This window comes from Brassica napus, chromosome C6 (assembly GCF_020379485.1).
Source record: "Brassica napus cultivar Da-Ae chromosome C6, Da-Ae, whole genome shotgun sequence".
NCBI classification, from domain to species: Eukaryota; Viridiplantae; Streptophyta; class Magnoliopsida; order Brassicales; family Brassicaceae; genus Brassica; species Brassica napus.
Window position 1 is genome coordinate 45136992 of NC_063449.1, and position 23696 is coordinate 45160687.

General features: G+C 39.1%; 2 protein-coding genes and 1 non-coding gene across 3 annotated transcripts; 1 reads left to right on the plus strand and 2 right to left on the minus strand.

Annotated features, from left to right (window-relative positions):
• Nucleotides 1-374: 374 nt before the first annotated feature.
• Nucleotides 375-2373, minus strand: LOC106423738 (replication protein A 70 kDa DNA-binding subunit B-like). The gene is made up of 9 exons (XM_048759963.1): nucleotides 2154-2373; nucleotides 1974-2070; nucleotides 1765-1790; nucleotides 1606-1690; nucleotides 1340-1475; nucleotides 1067-1245; nucleotides 870-981; nucleotides 617-793; nucleotides 375-536 (listed from the first exon to the last, which is right to left on the minus strand). Exons 1-9 carry the CDS (start codon nucleotides 2371-2373, stop codon nucleotides 375-377), a joined length of 1194 nt encoding a protein of 397 aa, XP_048615920.1.
• Nucleotides 2374-4579: 2206 nt separating this feature from the next.
• LOC125589525 lies at nucleotides 4580-4686 on the minus strand. Its single transcript, XR_007325707.1, has one exon. It is a non-coding gene; the product is annotated as a small nucleolar RNA R71 (small nucleolar RNA).
• Nucleotides 4687-21249: 16563 nt separating this feature from the next.
• LOC106404765 (transcription factor MYB41-like) lies at nucleotides 21250-23466 on the plus strand. The gene is made up of 3 exons (XM_048761433.1): nucleotides 21250-21597; nucleotides 22447-22576; nucleotides 22711-23466. Exons 1-3 carry the CDS (start codon nucleotides 21465-21467, stop codon nucleotides 23282-23284), a joined length of 837 nt encoding a protein of 278 aa, XP_048617390.1. The 5' UTR covers nucleotides 21250-21464; the 3' UTR covers nucleotides 23285-23466.
• The last annotated feature ends 230 nt before the right edge of the window (nucleotides 23467-23696 follow it).

The following is a 23696-nucleotide window of genomic DNA, read 5'->3' on the forward strand; positions in this document are numbered from 1 at the left end:
GGTTAACATTATTTGATAGATTTATAAGTTTCTAAATATAAGTTAACATGAAATAATATTAAATTGACATACAATCATCGAAATAGTCAGAAAATGGGATGCTCCTGAATACAATCGGTCTCCTAACTCATCACTACCCATCTGGCAAATACAAAAAATAAATAATTGTAATAGTTTATATACTAAAAAATTTGTATTTGAAAAGAAAGTAGATTAAAATTATGTACTGTGACTATGGAATATTCTGAAAAACTTGTTTGTAGACAACATTCAATGTTTTTGTCTGCGTTTTCCCTTCTTTACCAGTTATTAGGATTTTAAATCCAGATCTCGACTTAAAAATAGAAAGTAAAGCTTTTTTAAAAAAGGACAGATCACTCGCCCTTGAGTTTCTTTTGAGCGAGTTTCTTGTTGACAGAGTGTTGATCCTCAAGGCAATTGTCTTCATCTTGTTTGATTTTTCTTTTGGACAAAGGAGTTTCTGAAAAACCACCAGAACCAGAGAAAATATCATCTGCGGACTCCAACATTAGGACCTGCAAGAGACAGATTTAATCGAATCAATATCATGCTAATGTAACAATCAAATTCTTCGCAATTATAATCAGTGTAATACCGGTTTAGGAGGCAAATCAGCAAATTCCTCAACCATTTCACGGTCATCAGTAGCCAATCGCACAACATACTGAGAGCTCTTTCCTTTGATGTTATCAGCATCAACTGAAATCTCAAAAAGGACTCTCTTACCAAAGAGATCGTTAACTGCTTCTGGTAAGAAGTTTTCATCTTCATTCTACAATTACATAGAGATAGGTTAAACAAAAGAATTTATTGTGTTAATTGATGTACAATGGTATTTATAAAAGTACCTCGTCATAGAGTTCAGCGGCAGAATGACGCACAATTTGTTGAGCATTAGCATCAAACAAAAGAAAATTAGCCTCACCGCTATCGTCCTTAACATGTGCAATTAATTTGAACCTGAAAACAAGAGAATTAAACGTCACATATCATTTCGATGACAATCTACCTTACTAAAATGTGTGTATATCTAAAAATACAATACGTGGGAATGACATCATTGTGTTCTTTATCACATGTATTGCAGAAGAACAAAGAACGGTTATCAGCATCAACATTGGTTGTAGGCATCACTTTTTTGTTGTGGTATTTGCAACTTAAATATTGCCAGCCACGTTCAGTATCAATTGTTTCAATAGTGCCCAGAGTGACAAAAGTGCCAACCTATTCGGCAATGACAATATGTTAAAAGCATTGATAACAAATGGAATATACTCATGTGTAAAGTATTAAAAAGTGAAGGGTGTAGTCTATATACCAGGGTACTACCAATGATCTCTCTTATGGTTAGCCTCTCATTAAGAACAAAAAACCTGGCACAAATAGATTTAGCAGTACCAACAGACCATTGGCTACTATCGTTGTTGGTAAGAGCAAGTGAATCATTAGGGAGACTGCCAAATCAAATAATCACACATAATTTAAAAACGTTTCAGTTAAAAATGACGTTCACAAATTAAAAAAGATCTAGTTCCAGTATGGAACTCCTCAATAGGTCTGGAACATAAGAAGCTAGAGACGTACCTTGCTTTGAACTCCTCAATAATTTCAAGTGTTGGGTTGAGCAAAATATGAGTTGAATTATACCCGCTAGATATAGAGTAAGCACCTACAAATTATTTTGATCTTATTAATATGTTATGCGAGTAATAATTTGACACAAATAGAAACAACATTATATACCTTTCCACTCTTTAACAGAACAGAACCTGATAACACAAATAATCATCGTGGACATGTTACTCATACTGTAATTGTATACTTCTTTAGCATAACAACTCCACAAAGTACACATCATCTTCACATTACTGTATAATATAAACTTAAGTTAAAATACAGATTATAGATGTTTAGATAGCAAATTAAGGAAAAGATAAACAACTTAATCTTACTTTGGGTCACGCAACTCAATCAAGAGCCTCATGTTATCCTTTCCTTTTATTATTTTGTTTTCCAGAGACCCAAAGTTAACTATTTGGCCAAACACATCTACATAACAAAAACAAGCGTCAAATCAGGAACAAGTATAACAAAAGTGACAGACTCTTTAACCGTGTAAGAAACTGACTCACCAACCAAACAACTATGATCAAGATTTCCACCAAGAATATCGGAGAAGTCCGCGAAATAATTTTCGGGAACTGCACTTGGAAAATCATCAGCTTTTCCAACAAATGTTGTTTGAAAGAAGCCAATTTTGTACGGATGTGGCGTTGTACGGTATTCACCAATAGCATTGTACACTTTGAACAACTGGACGACAATCGCATCTCCCTCGCTGATATCTTGCATATTTGCATTGTTTTAAGCTTCCATTTTGTACATAATGATCATATAGAATAAGAGTTTAGCATCTTTAGGATCCATTTTGCATTCATATGTCTTAATCAGGTATTGGAGCATCCTTTGGAGTAATTGGAAGTGTTTAGAAGCATTGTGGTCCAAGAGGAGATGGAAATTGAAGTTGGTTTGAGTTCAGGCGACTACGACGCGGGTTGAAGGCACGCAGGATCACTCACCCGCGCGCACGGAGCTGGAGAGGGGTAAGCGACGCGGGTTGAAGGCACGCGGGATCACTCACCCACGCGCACGGAGCTGGAGAGGTGATACGACGCGGGTTGAAGGCACGCGGGATCGCTCACCCGCGCGCACGGAGCTGGAGGAGCGAGTACGACGCGGGTTGAAGGCACGCGGGATCCGTGACCTGCGCGCATGAAGAAGCAGCATCATCGACAGTCTAACGCGGGGTAAGTGACGCGGGGCGAGCTACCCGCGCGCATGAAGTGCAGCCACTCGACGCTCCAACGCGGGTTAGGATCGCGCGGGTTGTAGCCGTCGACTCCTACCCGAGTCGAGACTTATCCTTAGTCGATTCTAAACATTTTTATGGGCATTTTAGACTTTTTAATGGAAACCATTAGGTTTTCCAAGGACATATAAATACTCTTGTAATCCCAAAGTTGGGATTTTATCTTGTTTTCTCTATCTAATCACAAAGAACTTTTAGGTGAAAGATCTTATCTTGATCATTTTCTCTTGTGATTGCTTGATTATTGGGATCACTAATCATGATTAGCACCAAATCATCATTGATTCTTGGGCTCATCATGAAGAGTAGTGAGTAGTCATCTTTGGATTCATGGGTTAGGGAGACTAAGGGTGATTAAGCTAGATCTAAGGTGTTTTAGTATAGATCCATCTTGTTCCTTGCTAGTAGAGTGCTTTTAATGCAACTCTAGAGTTGGCCTCTCTAAAGTTGAGCTCTAGGCATTTCATGCCTGAAAGGTGTTTGATGAAATGCCTGAACCAACTCTCCTAAGCTTTTAACATTATTTACCAAAGAGATTTGTTGTTAAAGGTGATAAGATGGCTAGTAGACTTGAGATTAATGATTATTTATATAACATTCAACCAAAGAGATTTGATGCTTGAAGTATCTTAGTAAATGAACATTCATCTAGAGATAAAGTTTGTTTAGGATGGTGTCTAGGTCTAAGGTAGATACATTGGTTGAAAGTTAACATCTTTAGATTGAAACTTGATCACCCAAGGTCAGTTCCTTCAACCCATGAGTTCTTTTATCCTATAAGAAAGAAAGCTTTGTCATTTATTGCATTTTAGTATCATTCTAGCTTAAAAATCATCTCACCAATTGATAGCACTTAGATTAAGCATGGTCTTGCATTCCCTTTGCTTTAGAATCACTTAGAACTGGTTTGACATCTTTTATTCTACAACATTTGATTAGGAGCCTTGAAATTCCTATCATCAAATTGGCGCCGTTGCCAAATTCTAGGTTGATTGTGACATTGAGATTTAGTCATTTGCTTGAGACTAAGTCAATTTTTGTTTAATTGTGTTATTGCTTTTCTTTCTTTTTCTCCCTTTGGATTTCAGGTGTATGAACACAAGGAGCAGAGGTCCAACAAACCTAGTTCCAAGAGTTGAAGACATTAGAGCACTTGAGAGGGAGATTGCAAGACAGAGAAGAGAAGTAGAGCAACAAGCTCATTTGCAAAGGTTGGGGTTTGATATGGAGAATCTGCCTCAAGCTGGTGATGTCCAAGGAGGCATTGATCCAAGAGCTGATCACCTTCGACCACAGCGCCAGCCACAACATCCACCGCGACAAGCTCACGCCATTGGATCATATGATCAACCTCACATTAATGGTCATAGGTTAGGAATCAGAGCACCACCAGTGGAGAACAACAACTTCGAGATCAAATCAGGACTGCTCAACACCATAGAGAACAACAAGTATCATGGTCTTGCTGCTGAAGACCCTTTTGATCACTTATACAAGTTTGACAAGTATTGTGGCTTGTCTAAGACCAATGGTGTTTCTGAAGATGCCTTCAAGTTGAAGATGTTCCCTTTCTCTTTGGGAGATAAGGCACACCAATGGGAGAAGACTCTTCCAAGCGACACTGTCACCACTTGGGAAGAGTGTAAGAAAGCTTTCCTAGACAAGTTCTTCTCTACTTCAAGGACAGCTAAGATCAGGAACGAAATCTCTGGGTTTCAACAGAAAGGTCTAGAGAGTTTCAGTGAAGCATGGGAGAGGTTCAAGGGCTATTGGTCTCAATGCCCTCATCATGGTTTCAGCAAGGAGAGTTTGCTTAGCACCTTCTACAGAGGAGCTCTACCACAGTGCAGAAACAGGCTTGACACTGCCAGTAATGGCTTCTTCTTGGGGAGAACCTAGGAAGAGGCAGAGGAACTGGTAGAGAACATGGCTAAGAGTGACTCGGTCTACAGTGAGGAGCATGATAGGGTCAACAGAAGTGATGATCAACAGACAAAGAAAGAGATCAAATCCTTGCAAGAGAAGATGGACTTGCTTCTTTCCAACCAAGCTAAGCAAGAGCAGATGAACTTTGTGGGTGGTCCTAATCAGGAGGTTCCTCCCAAGATCAATGAGGTTGATGGTTTGGAAGGCCAAGAAGAAATGTGCTTCATCAACAACAATGGTTCTTGGTACAGGAAGGAGCCTAACTTTCAGTACAACAACTACCAGCAAAGGTCCTACTCTAACAACCAGCAAGGAGGATACCAACAGAAGCAAAACACTCAGCAAGGGAGCTATCAACCTAGACAAAACACCCCTCCTGATTTCAACAATAACAACAATCAGTCTATTCAGGCTCAAGGAAGTTCTTCCCAAGCTCCAGCTTCAGATACAAGTGTGGATGCAATGTTCAAGAAACTCTTGGATTTTCAGGCAAAGAATGAGAAGACAATGGGGTATGAGTTCAAGAACATTCACTCCAAGATTGATGGTAGCTACAATGAGCTCAACAACAAGATAAGACATTTGGATAACCATTTTGCTTCAATGAATTCTCAACCAAGTCGCCAACAAGGGGCATTACATGGAAAGCCAGAGCAAAATCCCAAGGAAACTATGAAAGCAATCACCCTACGGAGTGGTAAACAGTTATCTCCAAGAATTCTCACCAAGGATGGTAAAAAGCAAGGTGGGGAGGTGGCTATCAACATTGATGATGAGGTGGTGATTGTAGATGAGAAGGTTGATGAAGAGATTCTAGAAAAGATTTTTAAAGCTAAGGGTAAAGGAAAGGTTGGAGAAGAGAAGAGGGCAGTGAAACATGGTGAAACTGCTACTCCAAAAAAGGACTTCTCTTTTGTTCCTCCTCCCTATGAGCCAAAGCTACCATTCCCTGGAAGATTTAAAAGACAGCTATTGGAGAAGTACAAGGCACTCTTTGAGAAACAAATGAGTGAAGTTCAGATCACAATGCCCATCATTGATGCTTTTATGCTGGTTCCTCAATACAGCAAATTCTTGAAAGATGCTGTAGCTGCAAAGAAGAAAGAGATGGAGGGCATGATGATCCTTACCCACGAGTGCAGTGCCATTATCCAGAGGTTAGATGTTCCAAGGAAGCTAGTGGATCCAGGATGTTTCACCTTACCTTGTGCTCTAGGACCCATGGTATTTGAACGGTGTCTTTGCGATCTTGGGGCTAGTGTCAGCTTGATTCCTTTGTCTATTGCAAAGAAGCTTGGATTTACTCAATACAAGAAGTGTAAACTCTCTTTGGTGTTGGCTGATAGATCAGTGAAGATTCCTGTAGGTATTTTAGAAGACCTCCCCTTGATGGTTGGTAACTTTGAGATCCCTACTGATTTTGTTGTGTTGAAGATGGGGGAGGAAGCGCAAGACCCTTTGATCCTTGGAAGACCATTCTTAGCCACAGCAGGAGCTATTGTGAATGTTAGACAAGGAAAGATTGATCTTCATCTTGGACAAGGGAACATTCTCCACTTTGACATCAATGAAGTGATGAAGAAGCCAACCATCCAGAACCAAGTTTTCTACATTGATGAAATGGATGCTCTAGCTGATGAGCTTCTAGAGGAGTTGGCACTTGAAGACTCTCTACAGCATGCTTTAACAATCGAGAGAGAAGTCCAAGTGATAGAGAACAAGGAAAGTGATGCCTATGTGAAGATGCTGGATTCTCACAAGGGGATTAGTGGTGAAGGTCAGAATGAGGAGCTTACATATGAGGCTCACCATGCTTCCTCGGCCACTCAACAACAGAACCACCAAGAGGATGATTGGAGTGAACTCAAAGCACCAAAAGTGGAGCTTAAACCTCTTCCCCATGGTGTAAGGTATGCCTTTCTTGGCCCTAATGAAACTTACCCTGTCATAGTGAGTAGTGAGCTTAGTGAAAATGAATTGTCTAAACTTTTGAATGAACTTAAAAAGTATAGAAAGGCAATAGGCTACTCACTAGATGATATTAAAGGGATATCACCTTCTTTATGCATGCATAGGATACATCTAGAGGATGAATCTATGACTTCTATAGAACATCAAAGAAGGTTGAATCCCAACTTGAAAAATGTTGTTAAGAACGAGATTCTAAAACTCTTAGATGCAGGAGTAATATATCCTATTTCAGATAGCAAATGGGTATCTCCTGTGCATGTTGTCCCAAAGAAGGGAGAAATTAGTGTGGTCAAAAATGATAAGGATGAACTAATACCAACAAGAACAATAACAGGCCATAGGATGTGCATGGATTATCGAAAACTTAACCCAGCATCTAGAAAAGATCATTTTCCATTGCCATTCATTGATCAAATGCTAGAGAGACTTGCAAATCATCCCTATTATTGTTTTCTTGATGGGTATTCAAGATTTTTTCAAATCCCCATACATCCAAATGATCAAGAGAAAACGACTTTCACATGCCCTTATGGTACCTTTGCTTATCGAAGGATGCCATTTGGGCTATGTAATGCTCCAACAACTTTCCAAGGATGCATGATGTCTATTTTCTCTGATCTTATAGAGGATGTAGTGGAGGTATTTATGGATGACTTCTCTGTCTACGGATCTTCGTTTTCTGCTTGTTTGTCCAATCTTAGCAGGGTCCTCGAGAGATGTGAAGAAACCAAACTTGTGCTGAACTGGGAGAAATGTCACTTCATGGTTAAGGAAGGGATTGTGCTTGGACACAAGATTTCAGAAAGGGGGATTGAGGTAGACAAGGCCAAGATCGAAGTGATGGTTGGATTAGCTCCACCAAAGACGGTTAAAGACATTAGAAGCTTCCTTGGTCATGCCGGATTCTACAGAAGATTTATCCAAGACTTCTCAATGATAGCAAGGCCAATGACTAAGCTTTTATGCAAGGAAGCTGCATTCAACTTTGATTGGGAATGTCTGGAAGCATTCAAGAAGTTGAAAGACAAGCTGGTTAGTGCCCCCATTGTGCAGCCACCAGATTGGTATCTCCCCTTTGAGATCATGTGTGATGCTAGTGACTATGCTGTGGGAGGTTTTCTTGGTCAAAAGAAGGACAAGAAGACTCATGTGATCTACTATGCGAGTAAAACTCTTGATGAAGCCCAAATGAAGTATGCTACAACTGAGAAGGAACTGCTAGCCATTGTCTACGCCTTTGAGAAGTTCAGAAGCTACTTGGTTGGGTCAAAAATCATAGTCTACACTGATCATGCTGCGTTGAGACATCTCATGGCCAAGAAGGATGCTAAGCTAAGACTGTTGAGGTGGATCTTGCTGCTACAAGAGTTTGACCTTGAGATCAGAGACAAGCCAGGAGTCGAGAATGGTGTATCTGATCACTTGTCTAGACTGAAGATTGATAGTGGGATCCCTATTGATGAAGGGCTTCCAGAGGAACAGATCATGGCAATTGGAGCAGTGGTAGCGGTTTGTGAAACTGGAAAGAAGCTTGAAGAGGTGAAAGCAACTGAAGAGAAAGGTCCTTGGTATGCTGATCTGGTGAACTACTTAGCTTGTGGAAGAGAGCCAATGGGTCTTGACGGATATGCTAAGAAGAAGTTCTACAAAGATGTGAAAAGATACTATTGGGATGAGCCTTACCTCTACATCCTTTGTAGAGATCAACTATATAGAAGAGTAGTAGCTGAAGAAGAAGTTGAAGGAATTCTCACACACTATCATGGATCATCTTATGGAGGTCATTTCGCTACTTTCAAGACTGTCTCAAAGGTGTTACAAGCTGGGTTTTGGTGGACTCATATGTTCAAGGACACTCAAGACTTTGTCTCTAGGTGTGATTCATGCCAAAGGAGAGGGAACATCACCAAAAGGAATGAGATGCCTCAAAACCCAATTCTAGAAGTGGAGGTGTTTGATGTGTGGGGTATTGATTTCATGGGACCATTCCCATCATCTTTTGGCAACAAATACATTCTTGTAGCTGTTGACTATGTCTCCAAGTGGGTAGAAGCTGTAGCAAGTCCTACCAATGATGCTAGAGTGGTGATCAAGATGTTCAAAAGCACCATCTTTCCAAGGTTTGGAGTTCCAAGAGTTGTCATCAGTGATGGAGGCTCCCACTTCATCAACAAACTGTTTGAAAGTCTTCTCAAGAAGAATGGTGTGAAGCATAAGGTTGCAACTCCCTACCATCCTCAGACAAGTGGTCAAGTTGAGATCTCCAACAGAGAAATTAAGTCTATTTTGGAGAAAACTGTGGGGACAACAAGGAAAGACTGGTCTATCAAGCTAGACAATGCACTTTGGGCTTATAAGACAGCTTACAAAACCCCTTTAGGAACCACACCTTTCAACCTTGTGTATGGAAAGGCTTGTCATCTACCAGTTGAGCTTGAATACAAGGCATTATGGGCTGTTAAGTTACTGAACTTTGACATCAAGAGTGCCAAGGAGAAGAGATTTCTCCAACTCAACGAGCTTGATGAGATTAGACTGGATGCTTTTGAGAACTCAAAGATTTATAAGGAGAAAACCAAAGCTTTTCATGACAAAAAGATCTTGAAGAGAGAGTTCAGTGCTGGAGATCAGTGCTTCTCTACAACTCAAGACTGAAGTTGTTTCCCGGGACACTCAAGTCAAGATGGTCCGGTCCTTTCAAGATCAAAGAAGTTAGGCCATATGGAGCAATTGTGTTATGGGATAGGAATGGCGGAGACTTTACAGTCAACGGACAAAGAGTTAAGCTCTACATGGGAACCACAATAGAGGAGAAAAGAATATCGGTTTCACTCTCCGACCCCATCACCGCCTAGCCAAAGGGAAGCAAAGTCAAGCTAGAGACTTAAAACAAGCTCACTTGGGAGGAAGTCCCAAGTCTATCATTGTACATACTAAAAAAAAAAAAAAAAAAAAAAAGAGTCGATTGAAATGCGGGGTAGAGTCACGCGGGGTGCTCAACCTGCGCGCACAACGCACAAGTTCGTCGCTTGATGCGGGGTGGAGTCACGCGGGGTGCTCAACCCGCGCGCATGACGCACAAGATCAACGACATTGTCGCGCGGGGAGCGCAATGCAGGTCCCGGAGTCTCCTTCTACCCGCATCACTCGGGTCTAACCCGCTCAGGTATGGTTTCTAACCCTAAACCCGACCCGTTTCACCCCTAAAACTACCCTACCCCGCGTCTCTCTCTCCCATTTCCCTCATTCCTCTTTCATAAACATCAAAACCTCCCTAGCCAAATCATCCCATAACTCACTCAATTCTTCACCAAATCAACCCATTCTTCTTCCTAAATCCAAGCTTTCGCCCCTGTAGTCTATTCTCTTGTTTCATATCTTCATTTCCTTTCATCCAAAGCAAGGTATTGTGTCAATAAGTTCAATTTCGTAGGTCTCATGAACCCTAGAAATTTGAACTCGAAATTTGACCTTTTTCTTGCTAGATTCTTGTGAAATAGACTAGGGAAAGCTTCTATATCATATAGGGCTGATAATTACATGGTGAATTTGAGTTGCAATTGAACTTTGAAAATTAGGGTTCATGAGAATTGGGGATTTTTCAGAATTGGTATAATCCTTTGTGAGTTTGGCTAGGATTGGTTAGCTAAGGTGTTTGAGAACTTAATTAGAGAGCTTACTAATTAAAGAACTCATTTGATGCTAAAATTTTGCTTAAAAGCCTTACTCTTTGCTTATGATCACATCTTGTATGCAATGTGATAGTTTTGTTATAACTGAATCATTATGAATTGAATTCACAATTGCATTGTCAAGTTTCCTTCTCCTATTTGCTTATCCTTTTCCAAAGTTTGAAATTTTTAAGTACAAATGGGGAGAAAGGACCAACAAAAGATGGAAGCTGAGAAACAAGAGCTTGCAAGGCAAGAGACTGCTAGACATGGGAAGTCTCTATCCTCAGTATCGACTCTGGGAGGAACTTCTAGGCAGCAAGTATTGGCAGCAAAAAAGAGAGAAGGAAAGCACGTCGCCACTGCTGAGAGTGTAGATGCTGGTGGTAGAAGGTCAGCCCATTCCAAAAGGTCTAAGGAACCGAAAGGCAAGGGGGTAGCTCTTCCCCAAGAGGAGGAGAATGAAGAAATCACTGAAGAAGACCAAGCCCCGCACAAGCGAGCTAAAGTGTCTAAGGGGAAGAAGGTCGACACTGAGAGGGATAGAACCAAGACACCAACTGAAGATGAGCTATATGGGCATTTGAAGAATGGTGTATCGTTGCCTCCAACCCGATTTGCAGATATCAAGATCATGGAAGAGTTGGAGATAGGTGACGACATCAAGCAAATGTTGGAGCACATGAACATGCCGAGCTTCTTCACTATGGCTTATCCTACCTACGAAGATGAGTCTTGTCAGTTCTTGTCATCATTGATGGCTACTTTTCACACCGCCAAACATGTGAGGCAAGGATGGGGAAAGATCAAGTTCAAGATCCATGGGAAGGTTTACAACATGACCTTCAAGGAGATTGGACAAGCTCTTGGTCTTCAGGATTTGGAGGAATCTTCCATCCCTATCCTATGTGATGCCCCTAGGGAGGAAAGCATATCTAGAATGGTGTGGAAGGTGTTGGCGGGGAAGACCCGCAAGCCAAACCGTGACAAGAATGCTTCCATTCGCCACCCTTCAGTGCGCTATCTCCACCGGTTAATTGTCCACACCATCTTTCCAAGAAAGGAACCGGGCACTGTTAATGATGAGGAGCTACAACTTCTTCACCAAACCGTTCATCGTTATGCTTACCCCTCTCAGTTGCCTTTGGTCGACGCTGACTTCTACAAGAACTTTAGCATGGTGGGATTCTTTGTGAAGCGCCTCGTCCACTACAAGGAATGGGCTTGGACAACAAGTGACTCAGAGCCTCAGGTTGGCATTGGTGGTTTGATAACCCCATTGCTTCAGTTCAAGGATATACCCTTAGAAGATGATCCAACTGGTCCCGCCTTTTTAGACGGAAGCTACTTGAAGAAAGCTCAGTACCTCAGTGGAAGGTTCAATGGAACTTGCGTCTATTCTTACATACAGTCTACACAAGAGGTTGAAGTGCTTCTCCCAAACACTGCCCTGACAAGCTTGACTAGGCCTGGAGCTATTAGCTTTGATATTGGGAGTGAGCACTTCCTTGGTCCCCATGGTCCTCTAGGCCCCATATGATCTCCAAAGAGGAAGAAGACAGCGGATAGATGTGGTGTTTTCCAAGAAGAAGCTTCCGGTCTAAACTCCGAGCTCCTCTATGGTCCTCCTCGTTACTACTTTGCGCAGCATCCGGGAGATCTTCCCCATGGACCCCTTCGCCAGGCTCATGAGCATATCAGCAAACTCCAACGATGGAACAAAGCTCAGGACAGAACAATCTTCAAGCTCAAGGACAAGTGTAAGGTGCTGAGTAAGACTGTGAAGAGGCAACCAGAAGCTTCAGCTCTATTCATGAAGAAGGTAGCTGATATACTAACTAGAGGAGCTGTAGCGGGATGTTCATCATCAGACTTTGACTTCCTTAGCCCCCAGCCTCAGCCTGCAATTGGTCCTTTAGCACTCAGACTTCCCGCCACCGAGAAAGAATTGCTCCGTCAGAAGAGAAACCCACCAGCTCCACAGTCCGAATCAGGAAATAAATCTCCATCCCTTGCCTCTACAGATGAGGAAGCTGACACCGAGGATGAGGCATCGGCCTCCTCCCACGCTTCATAGAGAGGTACTCTACCATTTCCCATTGTATATACCAGTCTTTCTTTGCATTTCTTTCTCTTTTCGATATCTCCTTCAACTTCCTAACACAGAGACTGTGTGAACTAAGTTTGGGGGAGGTATCAAGTATTTGATCACGTGTTCTTTGATGATTTGAGTCTCATGCATTGCATTGTACATACATATATGCATTTAAAAAAAAAAACATGTAGTTGCATCATTTGCACTTTTAGGATTGAGTCTAGAACATATATGCTGCATTCACTTGCATTGGGAACAATGATTTAAAATGCCTTGCAAAGAACCCTTGTCTAGAACTCAAAATGACATCCTAGTTAAACACATCAAGTAGCTTAAGCATCTCTTGAAAACTTTGTACGCTTCGAGCCTTGAAAACTCCTCTTGAAACTTGTTTGCTTGCTTGATGTTGGCATTGTTCTTGAGATCAGCTCCAACCCGAACTTGGCTTGAATGAACTTAACCTCTCTTGCATATGGGCATTTGCATACTTGATCATGGATCTCATACACATTTGGGTTATCTTATTCCTTTATATACCAATCTTTGTTAACCCAAATGGTACTCCATACCCTACAACCCTAGCCATTCTTTGAAACCAAACATTTAATTGCATGAGTGAGGCCTCTTTTGATAGCTTGTCATGTGCAAAATCTTGAGAGTATTGGAGGCGACATAGATTTGTTCTCATCTCTTGCTAGCAAAATAAGCTAGCATTTGGGGATGGTGAGAGGGGTTTATGTGTTCTAAATGTTAATATCTTGGGTTTTGGAGAGTGAGAAAGATAAGAGAGATGAGCAAAAGAGATTAAATAGAAATGAAAACTCTAGGGATAAAAAGAAAGTGTGAAACTCTTGATTATGTAACAAAGAACCTTCCCCCTAATAAAAAAAATATATAAAAAATAAAAAAATAAATAAAAAATCATAGAGAAGTTGGGGAAGAGAATGAAAAAGAGTTAGAGTTTATAAAAAGTGAATTAAAATCCCTAGTAGTTGAGTCAAAAGAAAAAGAGAGTTGTTCATTGGGTGAGTGATGTGAGGGGTTTGCTTTGATTTTGAGATGATAATAAAAGGGGGTAGAACTTGTGATTATAACAAAAGGGGTAGTATGATGAGAATGAATCTATGTATGCATGAGTTGCTTCTAATCTTAGAGAAATTTTGCATAATGATCAAGCTCCTTGTTTTTGAGTGATAACCACCTTGAAATGATGACATTTAAACCTTTCTCTCTTCATTCACCATCCTTACCTAGCCAAATGATCGAGATCATGTGCCCATTTGTGAGAATTCACCGTGTGTGTATGTGAATCAATGTGAGAGCTGGTTTAAAGAACTTGTTGGTTGATGAGTATTGCAACTTGTGTAGAGGCATAAGGAGTATTGATAGGCCTAGAGAAGCTAGAGCTGAATAGGGAGTTGCTCATGCTATTTGCAATGTTTCCTTAGGATGTTAAGTTGAGTACTAGGGAGTGTTACTTTTGGCTATGAGTTCCCACCTTCAAACCTCTTTCCCTTATGAGTTCTTGCAAAGTCACTTAAGGACAAGTAAAGAACAAGTTTAGGGGAGTTGATATCTTGCATATTTGCATTGTTTTAAGCTTCCATTTTGTACATAATGATCATATAGAATAAGAGTTTAGCATCTTTAGGATCCATTTTGCATTCATATGTCTTAATCAGGTATTGGAGCATCCTTTGGAGTGATTGGAGGTGTTTAGAAGCATTGTGGTCCAAGAGGAGATGGAAATTGAAGTTGGTTCGAGTTCAGGCGACTACGACGCGGGTTGAAGGCACGCGGGATCACTCACCCGCGCGCACGGAGCTGGAGAGGGGTAAGCGACGCGGGTTGAAGGCACGCGGGATCACTCACCCGTGCGCACGGAGCTGGAGAGGCGATACGACGCGGGTTGAAGGCACGCGGGATCGCTCACCCGCGCGCATAGAGCTGGAGGAGCGAGTACGACGCGGGTTGAAGGCACGCGGGATCCGTGACCCGCACGCATGAAGAAGCAGCATCATCGACAGCCTAACGCGGGGTAAGTGACGCGGGGCGAGCTACCCGCGTGCATGAAGTGCAGCCACTCGACGCTCCAACGCGGGTTAGGATCGCGCGGGTTGTAGTCGTCGACTCCTACCCGAGCCGAGACTTACCCTTAGTCGATTTTAAACATTTTTTGTGGGCATTTTAGACTTTTTAATGGAAACCATTAGGTTTTCCAAGGACATATAAATACTCTTGTAATCCCAAAGTTGGGATTTTATCTTGTTTTCTCTATCTAATCACAAAGAACTTTTAGGTGAAAGATTTTATCTTGATCATTTTCTCTTGTGATTGTTTGATTACTGGGATCACTAATCATGATTAGCACCAAATCATCATTGATTCTTGGGCTCATCATGAAGAGTAGTGAGTAGTCATCTTTGGATTCATGGGTTAGGGAGACTAAGGGTGATTAAGCTAGATCTAAGGTGTTTTAGTATAGATCCATCTTGTTCCTTGCTAGTAGAGTGCTTTTAATGCAACTCTAGAGTTGGCCTCTCTAAAGTTGAGCTCTAGGCATTTCATGCCTGAAAGGCGTTTGATGAAATGCCTGAACCAACTCTCCTAAGCTTTTAACATTATTTACCAAAGAGATTTGTTGTTAAAGGTGTTAAGATGACTAGTAGACTTGAGATTAATGATTATTTAGATAACATTCAACCAAAGAGATTTGATGCTTGAAGTATCTTAGTAAATGAACATTCATCTAGAGATAGAGTTTGTTTAGGATGGTGTCTAGGTCTAAGGTAGATAGATTGGTTGAAAGTTAACATCTTTAGATTGAAACTTGATCACCCAAGGTCAATTCCTTCAACCCATGAGTTCTTTTATCCTATAAAAAAGAAAGCTTTGTCCTTTATTGCATTTTAGTATCATTCTAGCTTAAAAATCATCTCACCAATTGATAGCACTTAGATTAAGCAAGGTCTTGCATTCCCTTTGCTTTAGAATCACTTAGAACTGGTTTGACATCTTTTATTCTACAACATTTGATTAGGAGCCTTGAAATTCCTATCATCACTCGCGTAGCTTGTCATCGAATTTTTTGATGAGTTGTTCACCAACTGAAGCATGAATTCTTGTCCCCTGATTGTTCATATAAAAGTTATGCGCCAATACTCTATAAATGATAAGAGTTTTATAAACACATAATAAGTATATATCTCGAAATGAATAATAAATCATGCCTCAAAAAAATGCATTTGTGTGATTTATACTTACTTCTTTATCAACAAAAACCATTTCAATGGTGTTTCCTGATTCTTTGTTATAGTTTCTCCACAACCGAACGATCCTAACTTCAATACGCGACGTATCTTTACGGTGTTTTAATTCTCTAACATAAGAAACAATGTTTTTGGAGGCTCGCACCATTGCCATTAAATATGATATCAACCGGCGCAAGTTTACCGTGTGAATAATAAGGAAAGTTATTAATATTTGTATTAGTTAACAATTTTGCGCAAGTCTAAACTAAATATCTAATTATTATCCCCCTAGTTATATATATGGGCTTAACTAAATCGACAATAATTTTGGGCTTTTCTAAATAGGCTAAAGACATATTTTCTCTCCTAAGATAATTAAAGCTAATTAAGAAGATATGACCCAAATATTACCTCATTCTCAGCTTCATCTCAGCTAGTGAAAATGTGGGAACCGAAGCTACATACAGAATCTTCAAGCGCCTGGCTATTTATAACCAGTGCAAAGAATATAAAAGGACCTGCAATTAGGTTTGCAACAGACTGACTAAATAAGTAATGTGAAGCTTTTAATCTTGCTAATGAAACCGAAAACCAAACTTGAAAATCTCAGCAATTTCCCACAGCCTGAATCACAAACCAATCTATCACAGTCTAAATGCTTATTGAGTTAGTAAGGAGAAGGGAATCTTACATTCCTTCTTCAGAGGTTCACATCAGGAGACAGTCCGCGAAAATACTTCTCTTCACGTGGCAATTAGTTCGATGCTCAAGCTGAATGTTAAACCTGTTTAAGAGAATCAATAACTCAACAGCAAGAAACAGATAGGTAGAAAAACTTCAAAAGTTAATAATACATGGTCAACGAAGTTGTTTAACGATTATGTATGTAGCTTCTTCAACCTTTCGTTCTCTGCAGGTTAATCACTCAATTAGATACAAAGTATCAAAATGTTAATAAGCAGATCGTAGTTTCTATCTTACAAATTAAATCGGTTCGAGAGTAAATCTCAATTCAATCTCAGCTGACGATAATCACTATCGAATCCAATCAGAGAAACCAAAAACTCTGTATATTCCGAGAGTATCGACAAACTTCACCTCGTCGATCTGATCGATGGTGGAGAGAAGGAAACTCATCTGCTCGTCACTTCTTGCCGCCATTGATCTGATTGAGTCTTCAGAGTGTCAAGAAGTAAACTCATCTGCTCGGACCGTCTTCATCGGTTTCAAACTTATCTGATACGCGATTGAATAAAAAAAAAGAAGAAAATTCGAAAAAATAAGACGGCGTTTTCCACTTCTCGTACGCGAGTGAATAAAAAAAAAGAAAAAAAAAATTCTAAAAAATCAACCAATAGAATTATAAGAATTTTCCTGAGAAGCTCTCTGTGATTGCCACGTCAGCAGAATTCACTAAAGTGACTTCTATTTTAATGTATAGGGGGATAATATAATAGGATAGATTTCTGTAATTTAGTTAAAGTTAAATGTTAAATCCAAAAAGTTAATGTAAACTACTAACAAATCAACATGTGTAAAGGGGTATCTAACCTTTTTTTTTTGTTCAGGTTCGCTGCAGAAAACTAATAGTTTTTTAACACCATATTTTCTAATATTTTTCATATTTTTAATACGCAGAACCTTGTCCTAATACCTCCGATGGGATTGTCCTAACCAACTGAAAAAGATGTTGGGTCATGGGTTAATATGAGTTGATCAAGTTCACTTGGTTCAATTGAGTTTTATTTTTTTATTTTTTTGTCGTCTATCCATGTAAGCTAGATCAAGTGGAGAACAGACGGGCCGATTTTTCTAAGAGCATCTCCATCTGTCCGGATATGATCTATATGGGAAAAAGGTAGCATTTGGTCCTTGCATCCTTTGGTAACGCATTTGTCCAAACATTCCGACTCCGGGGAATATGAGACAGACTCACATCCTCAAAGTCCTCTTGTAGCCTCTGGAAAGCCTCGATCTCTGCCGCGAATGTTGGCCAATCCATCGGGTTTTTTTGTCATAACCACTAAGTCTGAGCAGTCCGTTCCAAACCGTACTGAGGTTATCCTTCTGTCTCTCATACAAGAGGCTGCCCAAAGTAAACATTTCATCTCAGTATGCAAAGCTGAGAGGCTCCTATGACACGCCCTTAATCCAAAGTATTCTGAGCCCATTTGATCCTTAAGACTCCACCCTAAGCCACTGACGCTGCCATTATTGATCCATGATGCATCAATTTAACAGGTAAGGATTCGGGGCATCTAAGGGGGCACTGTCTCAATCTCTGTAATAGGGGAACTGTCATGATCCTCATTTGCTTCCTCCTTCTCATTAGCTTTTCTCCAACATTCTGCCTCAAGAGACGCGTGCTGAAGAATATCGATTGGGGATACATCTTTCCCATTAAAGAGTTTGTCGTTCCTCACCTTCCAAATGTACCAACAGATCCATGAGAAGGTATCGAATTGTGGTCTCAAAGGAGCCACCTCTTTTCTCTTCCAAAATAGGAAGTTCATGTTTTGATATGTGGATATACTCGGGAAGTAACCCGGAAGGGACAGATAGTCCGATAAAGCCCAAACTTGAAGGGCTGGAGGGCATTCAAAAAAAGATGATTAATCGACTCCACTGGGCCAGCACATATAGGACAACTCCTTTCGGTGTCTATGTGTCTATACATGAGCCTCTCTGCTGTCGCCACACAGTTCGAGATAGCCTGCCATAAAAATGCTTCATCTTGTTCGAGGCCTTTATCTTCCACACATGGCTTTGTAGGCATGTGATACTTGGTTCTATAACTTCTTCTTGTGAAAGACTCAACTTGGTCGATCAGAGTAGGTCATAGTCGGTTTTAACAGAATAAACTCTTGATTTTGTGTGGATCCCAACATATCCATCTGGAGCCCGAGAGCAAGAGGGTTTCAGCCCAAGTATCAAAGGAATATCATCTGGGTGAAAAAACTCTCATAAAAGTTGTGTATCCCACTCCTTGGTATCATTCCTAATAAAAGACTGAACAAGGAGTTGGGGTAGTTTGTATACAATGTGGTCAGCATGTCTAGGTGGTCGAGCCACTTTATCTGGAATCCAAGACTCACTCCAAACCCTCGTATCTCGTCCCGTACCAATTGTTTTCCGTAGACCCAGTATGAGTAGAGGTTTTGCTGACATAATACTACGTCATCCATATGATGATGAGTATGTACGCCGATCTTCTAATGGAGAAGTGTGATTATAGTATCTCCCTTTTAGAACACGTGCTAATAAAGAGTTAAGATAATGAATTAGTAGTCTCCACAATTGTTTTGCATGAAGCGCTATATTGAAATCATGAAGATTTCGAAATCCTAATCCCCCAAATTTTTGGGGATAAAGATCTCGTCTCATGCTATCCAATGTAAACCTCTGCTGCTCTGTTTTGAGCTCCACCAAAACTAAATATAAAATGAACATTACAACTAAATATACATGTTTTGTTGTTTGTCTTCTGCAAGTTTTATAGGAACTTAGTTGATTATAGTTATTAAAGTTTCCAATAGAAATAATTTTAAAGTAAAAGTTAAATACACCAAATGGAGAATAAATATAAAATCAATGAGTTAACATTATAGATTTATTTTTCACTGGAAAAATATAAGATGATATGATCATTTGTAAAATAAAATAAAAAATTCTAAAATGACATTCCTTGCAAAACAAATTGAATATGACTCAAACCACTTGCTTAAACAAGTTGTCTCTTCGTATACTAAAATACTTAGCGAATGTAAAACTTTCTATTCATAATAATTACAAATGCTCAAAAGCTTAGAACAATAATTTCTTCTAATCAAAATCAACTATTATGTTTCCAGGTTATTACATTTCCTCTCTCTCTCTTCCACACGTACATAATAGCATGTTTATAGGGGTTGCTTACCCTTGTTTTCATAACCAAAACATTAATTGAAAATTTGTGAACCCCACAGAAGACACAAAAGACGTTAGGGACGTTTTCGGTCCGTTGCTTAGACTGTTTTTTGGACCCCACGACACATGACGGTCCGCGATTGATTCTTTTTTTTTATTTTATTTTTATCGGCAAAAAAAAATAAAAAAAAAAAATAAAAAAAAAAAAAAATTTAAGCAACCTAGGCTAAGAGACAAACTGATAAACATGCTCTAATGCAAAGAGAATTGAGGTGCTACAGTGTCAAATTAGTGTTTACTGTTTAGAGCTAAGTGAATCGTTCACACCAAACTATATGTTTTAAAGAGAATAAACTACACTTGGCACACAGCTTTTTGAGTGAGTACACTAAATTACACCGGGTGTAAACTGTGTTATCATCCGAAGCAATATTTATATTAGAATGTATAGTGAGTCAAGTCATCAAAGATGCAAGCTGTTAAATAGTTGGAGGAGGACGAGTAACAAAAAAAAAGACAGTTTTGCTCAAAATAAGTAATCAAATTATTTACAGACTATGTTTCTGAAGTTCTGATAAAAAGAAAAATATATCTCTCTAAAAGTCTTTTAAACAAGAAATTTTTATAATTTCTATGGAATCCTTTGTCATATACAACTGTAGATTGAAAAAAAAAATTAGGAAGTTAGAACATCCACAGGTTGGGCTTCTTTCCGCAATTCTCCACAATTAAATTATTTAAAATCGAAAAAGATAGAAAGAGATAGTAAAAAGAAGAAAAGAAAACGCTTCTTCATAAAAAAAACGTGAAAAAGATAGTGAAGTACTCAAAACCTTAGAGCATTTTTATTCCTAAAACCCCATTTGAGTTCTTAATTTTTTTTTTCCTAATTTAAAAAAGAAAAAAATTAAAAATCGAACCAATCGTGGGTCGTCATGTGTCAGTCGACCTGTGAACAGTTCAAGAGGTGTCCTTTATTTCGTGACTTTTGATAACGTTTCTTGTTGTTTTGTGGGATCTACATCCAATTTTTTTGTTAAAAACCCTCCCTAAAGACCATGAATAAAGATGCTCTTAGATGGCTAATGATATATGATTTTTTATCTTTTTTATCTTTAATTTAAATTACACAAAAAATAATATAAATATTAAATTGATTAGCTACTTTGTGGAGATACCACATTACTAATGGTGCTCTAAGAGCATTCTCAATGGAAAATTTTTATTCTCAAGTCTAAAAATACACTTGAGAGTGTAACTTTCATTGGGAATGCTCTTGAAACTCATCATTTCGGTGTGATGTGAATGCGCTATATGTATGATTTAAACTCTTGGAAGAATCATGTTTACATATACCGAATAATTGTTCTAATTATAAGAACATATTAACGAAAAACGAAGAGGATATATCAGCATCAAGATATACATTTAAGAGGAATCCAACGGCTGAAAATAAATTAAAAAGACCAAAAGCTTAAAAGAAAAAGAGGAAATGACTCGATATATATACATAGACATCTTTATTCCTCACTCTGGAAAAGACCATTCTGCTTATATATTAAGTGAGAACGTGAAAGAGCCTCACAGAAAATAATTCGAAGTCCTCTTAGTAAAACACTAAAACCATATCTACAAAAATAAATAGTTACAGTAACCAATAATGCGCTTTGTTCTCAAGCTCATCATCAACTGACTACACGTTGATTGGTTTATGGGAAAGGCTCGAATCTACCAGCGAGATCTGACTAGTTAAAATGGGGAGGACGACATGGTTCGACGATGACGGGATAAAGAAAGGGGAGTGGACGGCGGAGGAAGACCGGATGCTCGTCGCTTACATCAAAGAACATGGTCTTGGGGACTGGCGTACCCTGCCTAAGAGAGCCGGTAAAAATCTATACTTACACTCTATATTACTATATATATGCATTATGCATACATTGTGTACGGTCAACTTGTGTTTGTGTCTCTTTCAAACTTAGGATCTTTAGATTCCACTTTCTATTGGACCGAAAATCTTGTTTTGATTACTATTATTTATATTTTTTTGGTTTAAATTTTTCTAAATCATGTACAGCTCTATTATCTGAAGAGATTTACTAACAAAAATTCATATATACAGATTCTAAAAGTTTTTTCCGGTTTTTGGGAGCATATTGTTGGACCATTGTAAATAAACATGTGTGTAAACTGCAAACCATTAGAGCATGATTAACCCGGTTTTTTAGGATGAACTTCTTAGCGAAAGTTAAAACCGTTAAGAACTTCATTCTAAGAATACCAGATTAATCATGGTTGAGTTTTATCTTGTTAACGAGATTTATCCAATTATTATACTGTAGTAGAACCTTCGACCAGCACTTCTATGATATGATGATATCTATAATAGAATACATGAACACATGTATTTTCCTGATTACTTTTTAATTACGATTTATTATTTTATTCAGTTTTCTAAAGTGTTAAAGCTATGGTTACTGCAAAATATTTCTTGTTTAACTTTAGACCCAACATCAGAAAGTTTATGTGATTGTATTTTCTCCTATTTTTATCTGATGGAAAGGAAATAGATTTTGACTGATCAAAACCTTTTTTTTTTAAATTGTGTGATGGAGAAAATGTTCACATAAGGTCCAGTCCTTTTTTTTTCTTTGTATCATTTCTGTTTGCCACTATATTAAAGTAATAATTTCACATTATTTTTTAATGTAATTTTTTCTTATAAATGCACAAAAGGTCTGCAAAGATGTGGAAAGAGTTGTAGATTAAGGTGGCTGAATTATTTGAGGCCTGGAATTAAAAGAGGCAAGTTCACTCCTCAGGAGGAAGAAGATATCATCAAATTTCATTCTCTTCTTGGAAACAGGTAATTTAATGTGTGATTAAATCCAAACCAACCAAACTACCTTGTCTTTTAGTTTTTTTTTTTAAAAACAAGAATTGTGTAATATACTATTATAGATACATTATTAAAGTAATGATTATGCATAATTACAACAGGTGGGCCGCAATAGCAAAGCAAATGCCAAACCGAACAGACAATGACATTAAAAATCATTGGAACTCATGTCTAAAGAAAAGACTCGTTAGAAGCGGGATCGATCCCATGACCCATAAGCCTACCGTCAACGTTGCCAAAGCCACTTCCTCCTCAACGTCGTCGTCTACAGCACCGACCCCTTCTTCGTCCTCTGCTACTTCTTCCTCTTTTTCCTCCACAGGCTCTGCACGTCTACTTAACAAGCTTGCTGCTGGAATCTCGTCGAGAAAACATGCACTCGATAGGATCAAGAACGTCATCATGTCGAAACCAAGACAAGCCGTTGAAGAAGACGAGATGATGATAGGCAGCAAGGAAGATGAGGAAGTGACTGGTTGTTCCATGGAGATCGATGAGAATCTGATCTGTCCGACGTCGTTTGATGAGTTTTTAACGTGTGACTTCACTCCTACCTATACAACTGGCTTCGTGGATGCTTTTGATGACCACTCATTAGTCGAGCCGTACGATCTATACCAATCTGATTTCTATCATGAGACTAGTGATGATCAACTTGATCTGTTCCTCCTTTGAAATTCACTCTCTTGGACACGTTTTTCCTTGATGTATTTCTTCTTTTTTGTTCTGCATCCGTTAGTTCAGTGTGACGGAAGAGAGAGGTTTCTGAAAAAGGCAAGTACTCATCAGTACTATGAGTGACATGTATGGTCAATGTTTCTGAGTTTTGACTGTTAACCTCTCTTTTTTAAAGTCGATTACCTCTCTCTCTTAGGCATGCTTATCGTGAGCCCTACATCTACATGCACATTTGGAGTTTCATGCATGCCATTCCAATGAAACTATCCCATCGAATTCAATATTGCTTTAGGTTTGCTAGACATAGAGGTGTGTAGTTGAAACTTTAATTCGATGCATTAAGGATTCCAACATCATATAGCGTGATTTTTGAACTAATTTTATATATTAAATTCAATGTTTTTATAAC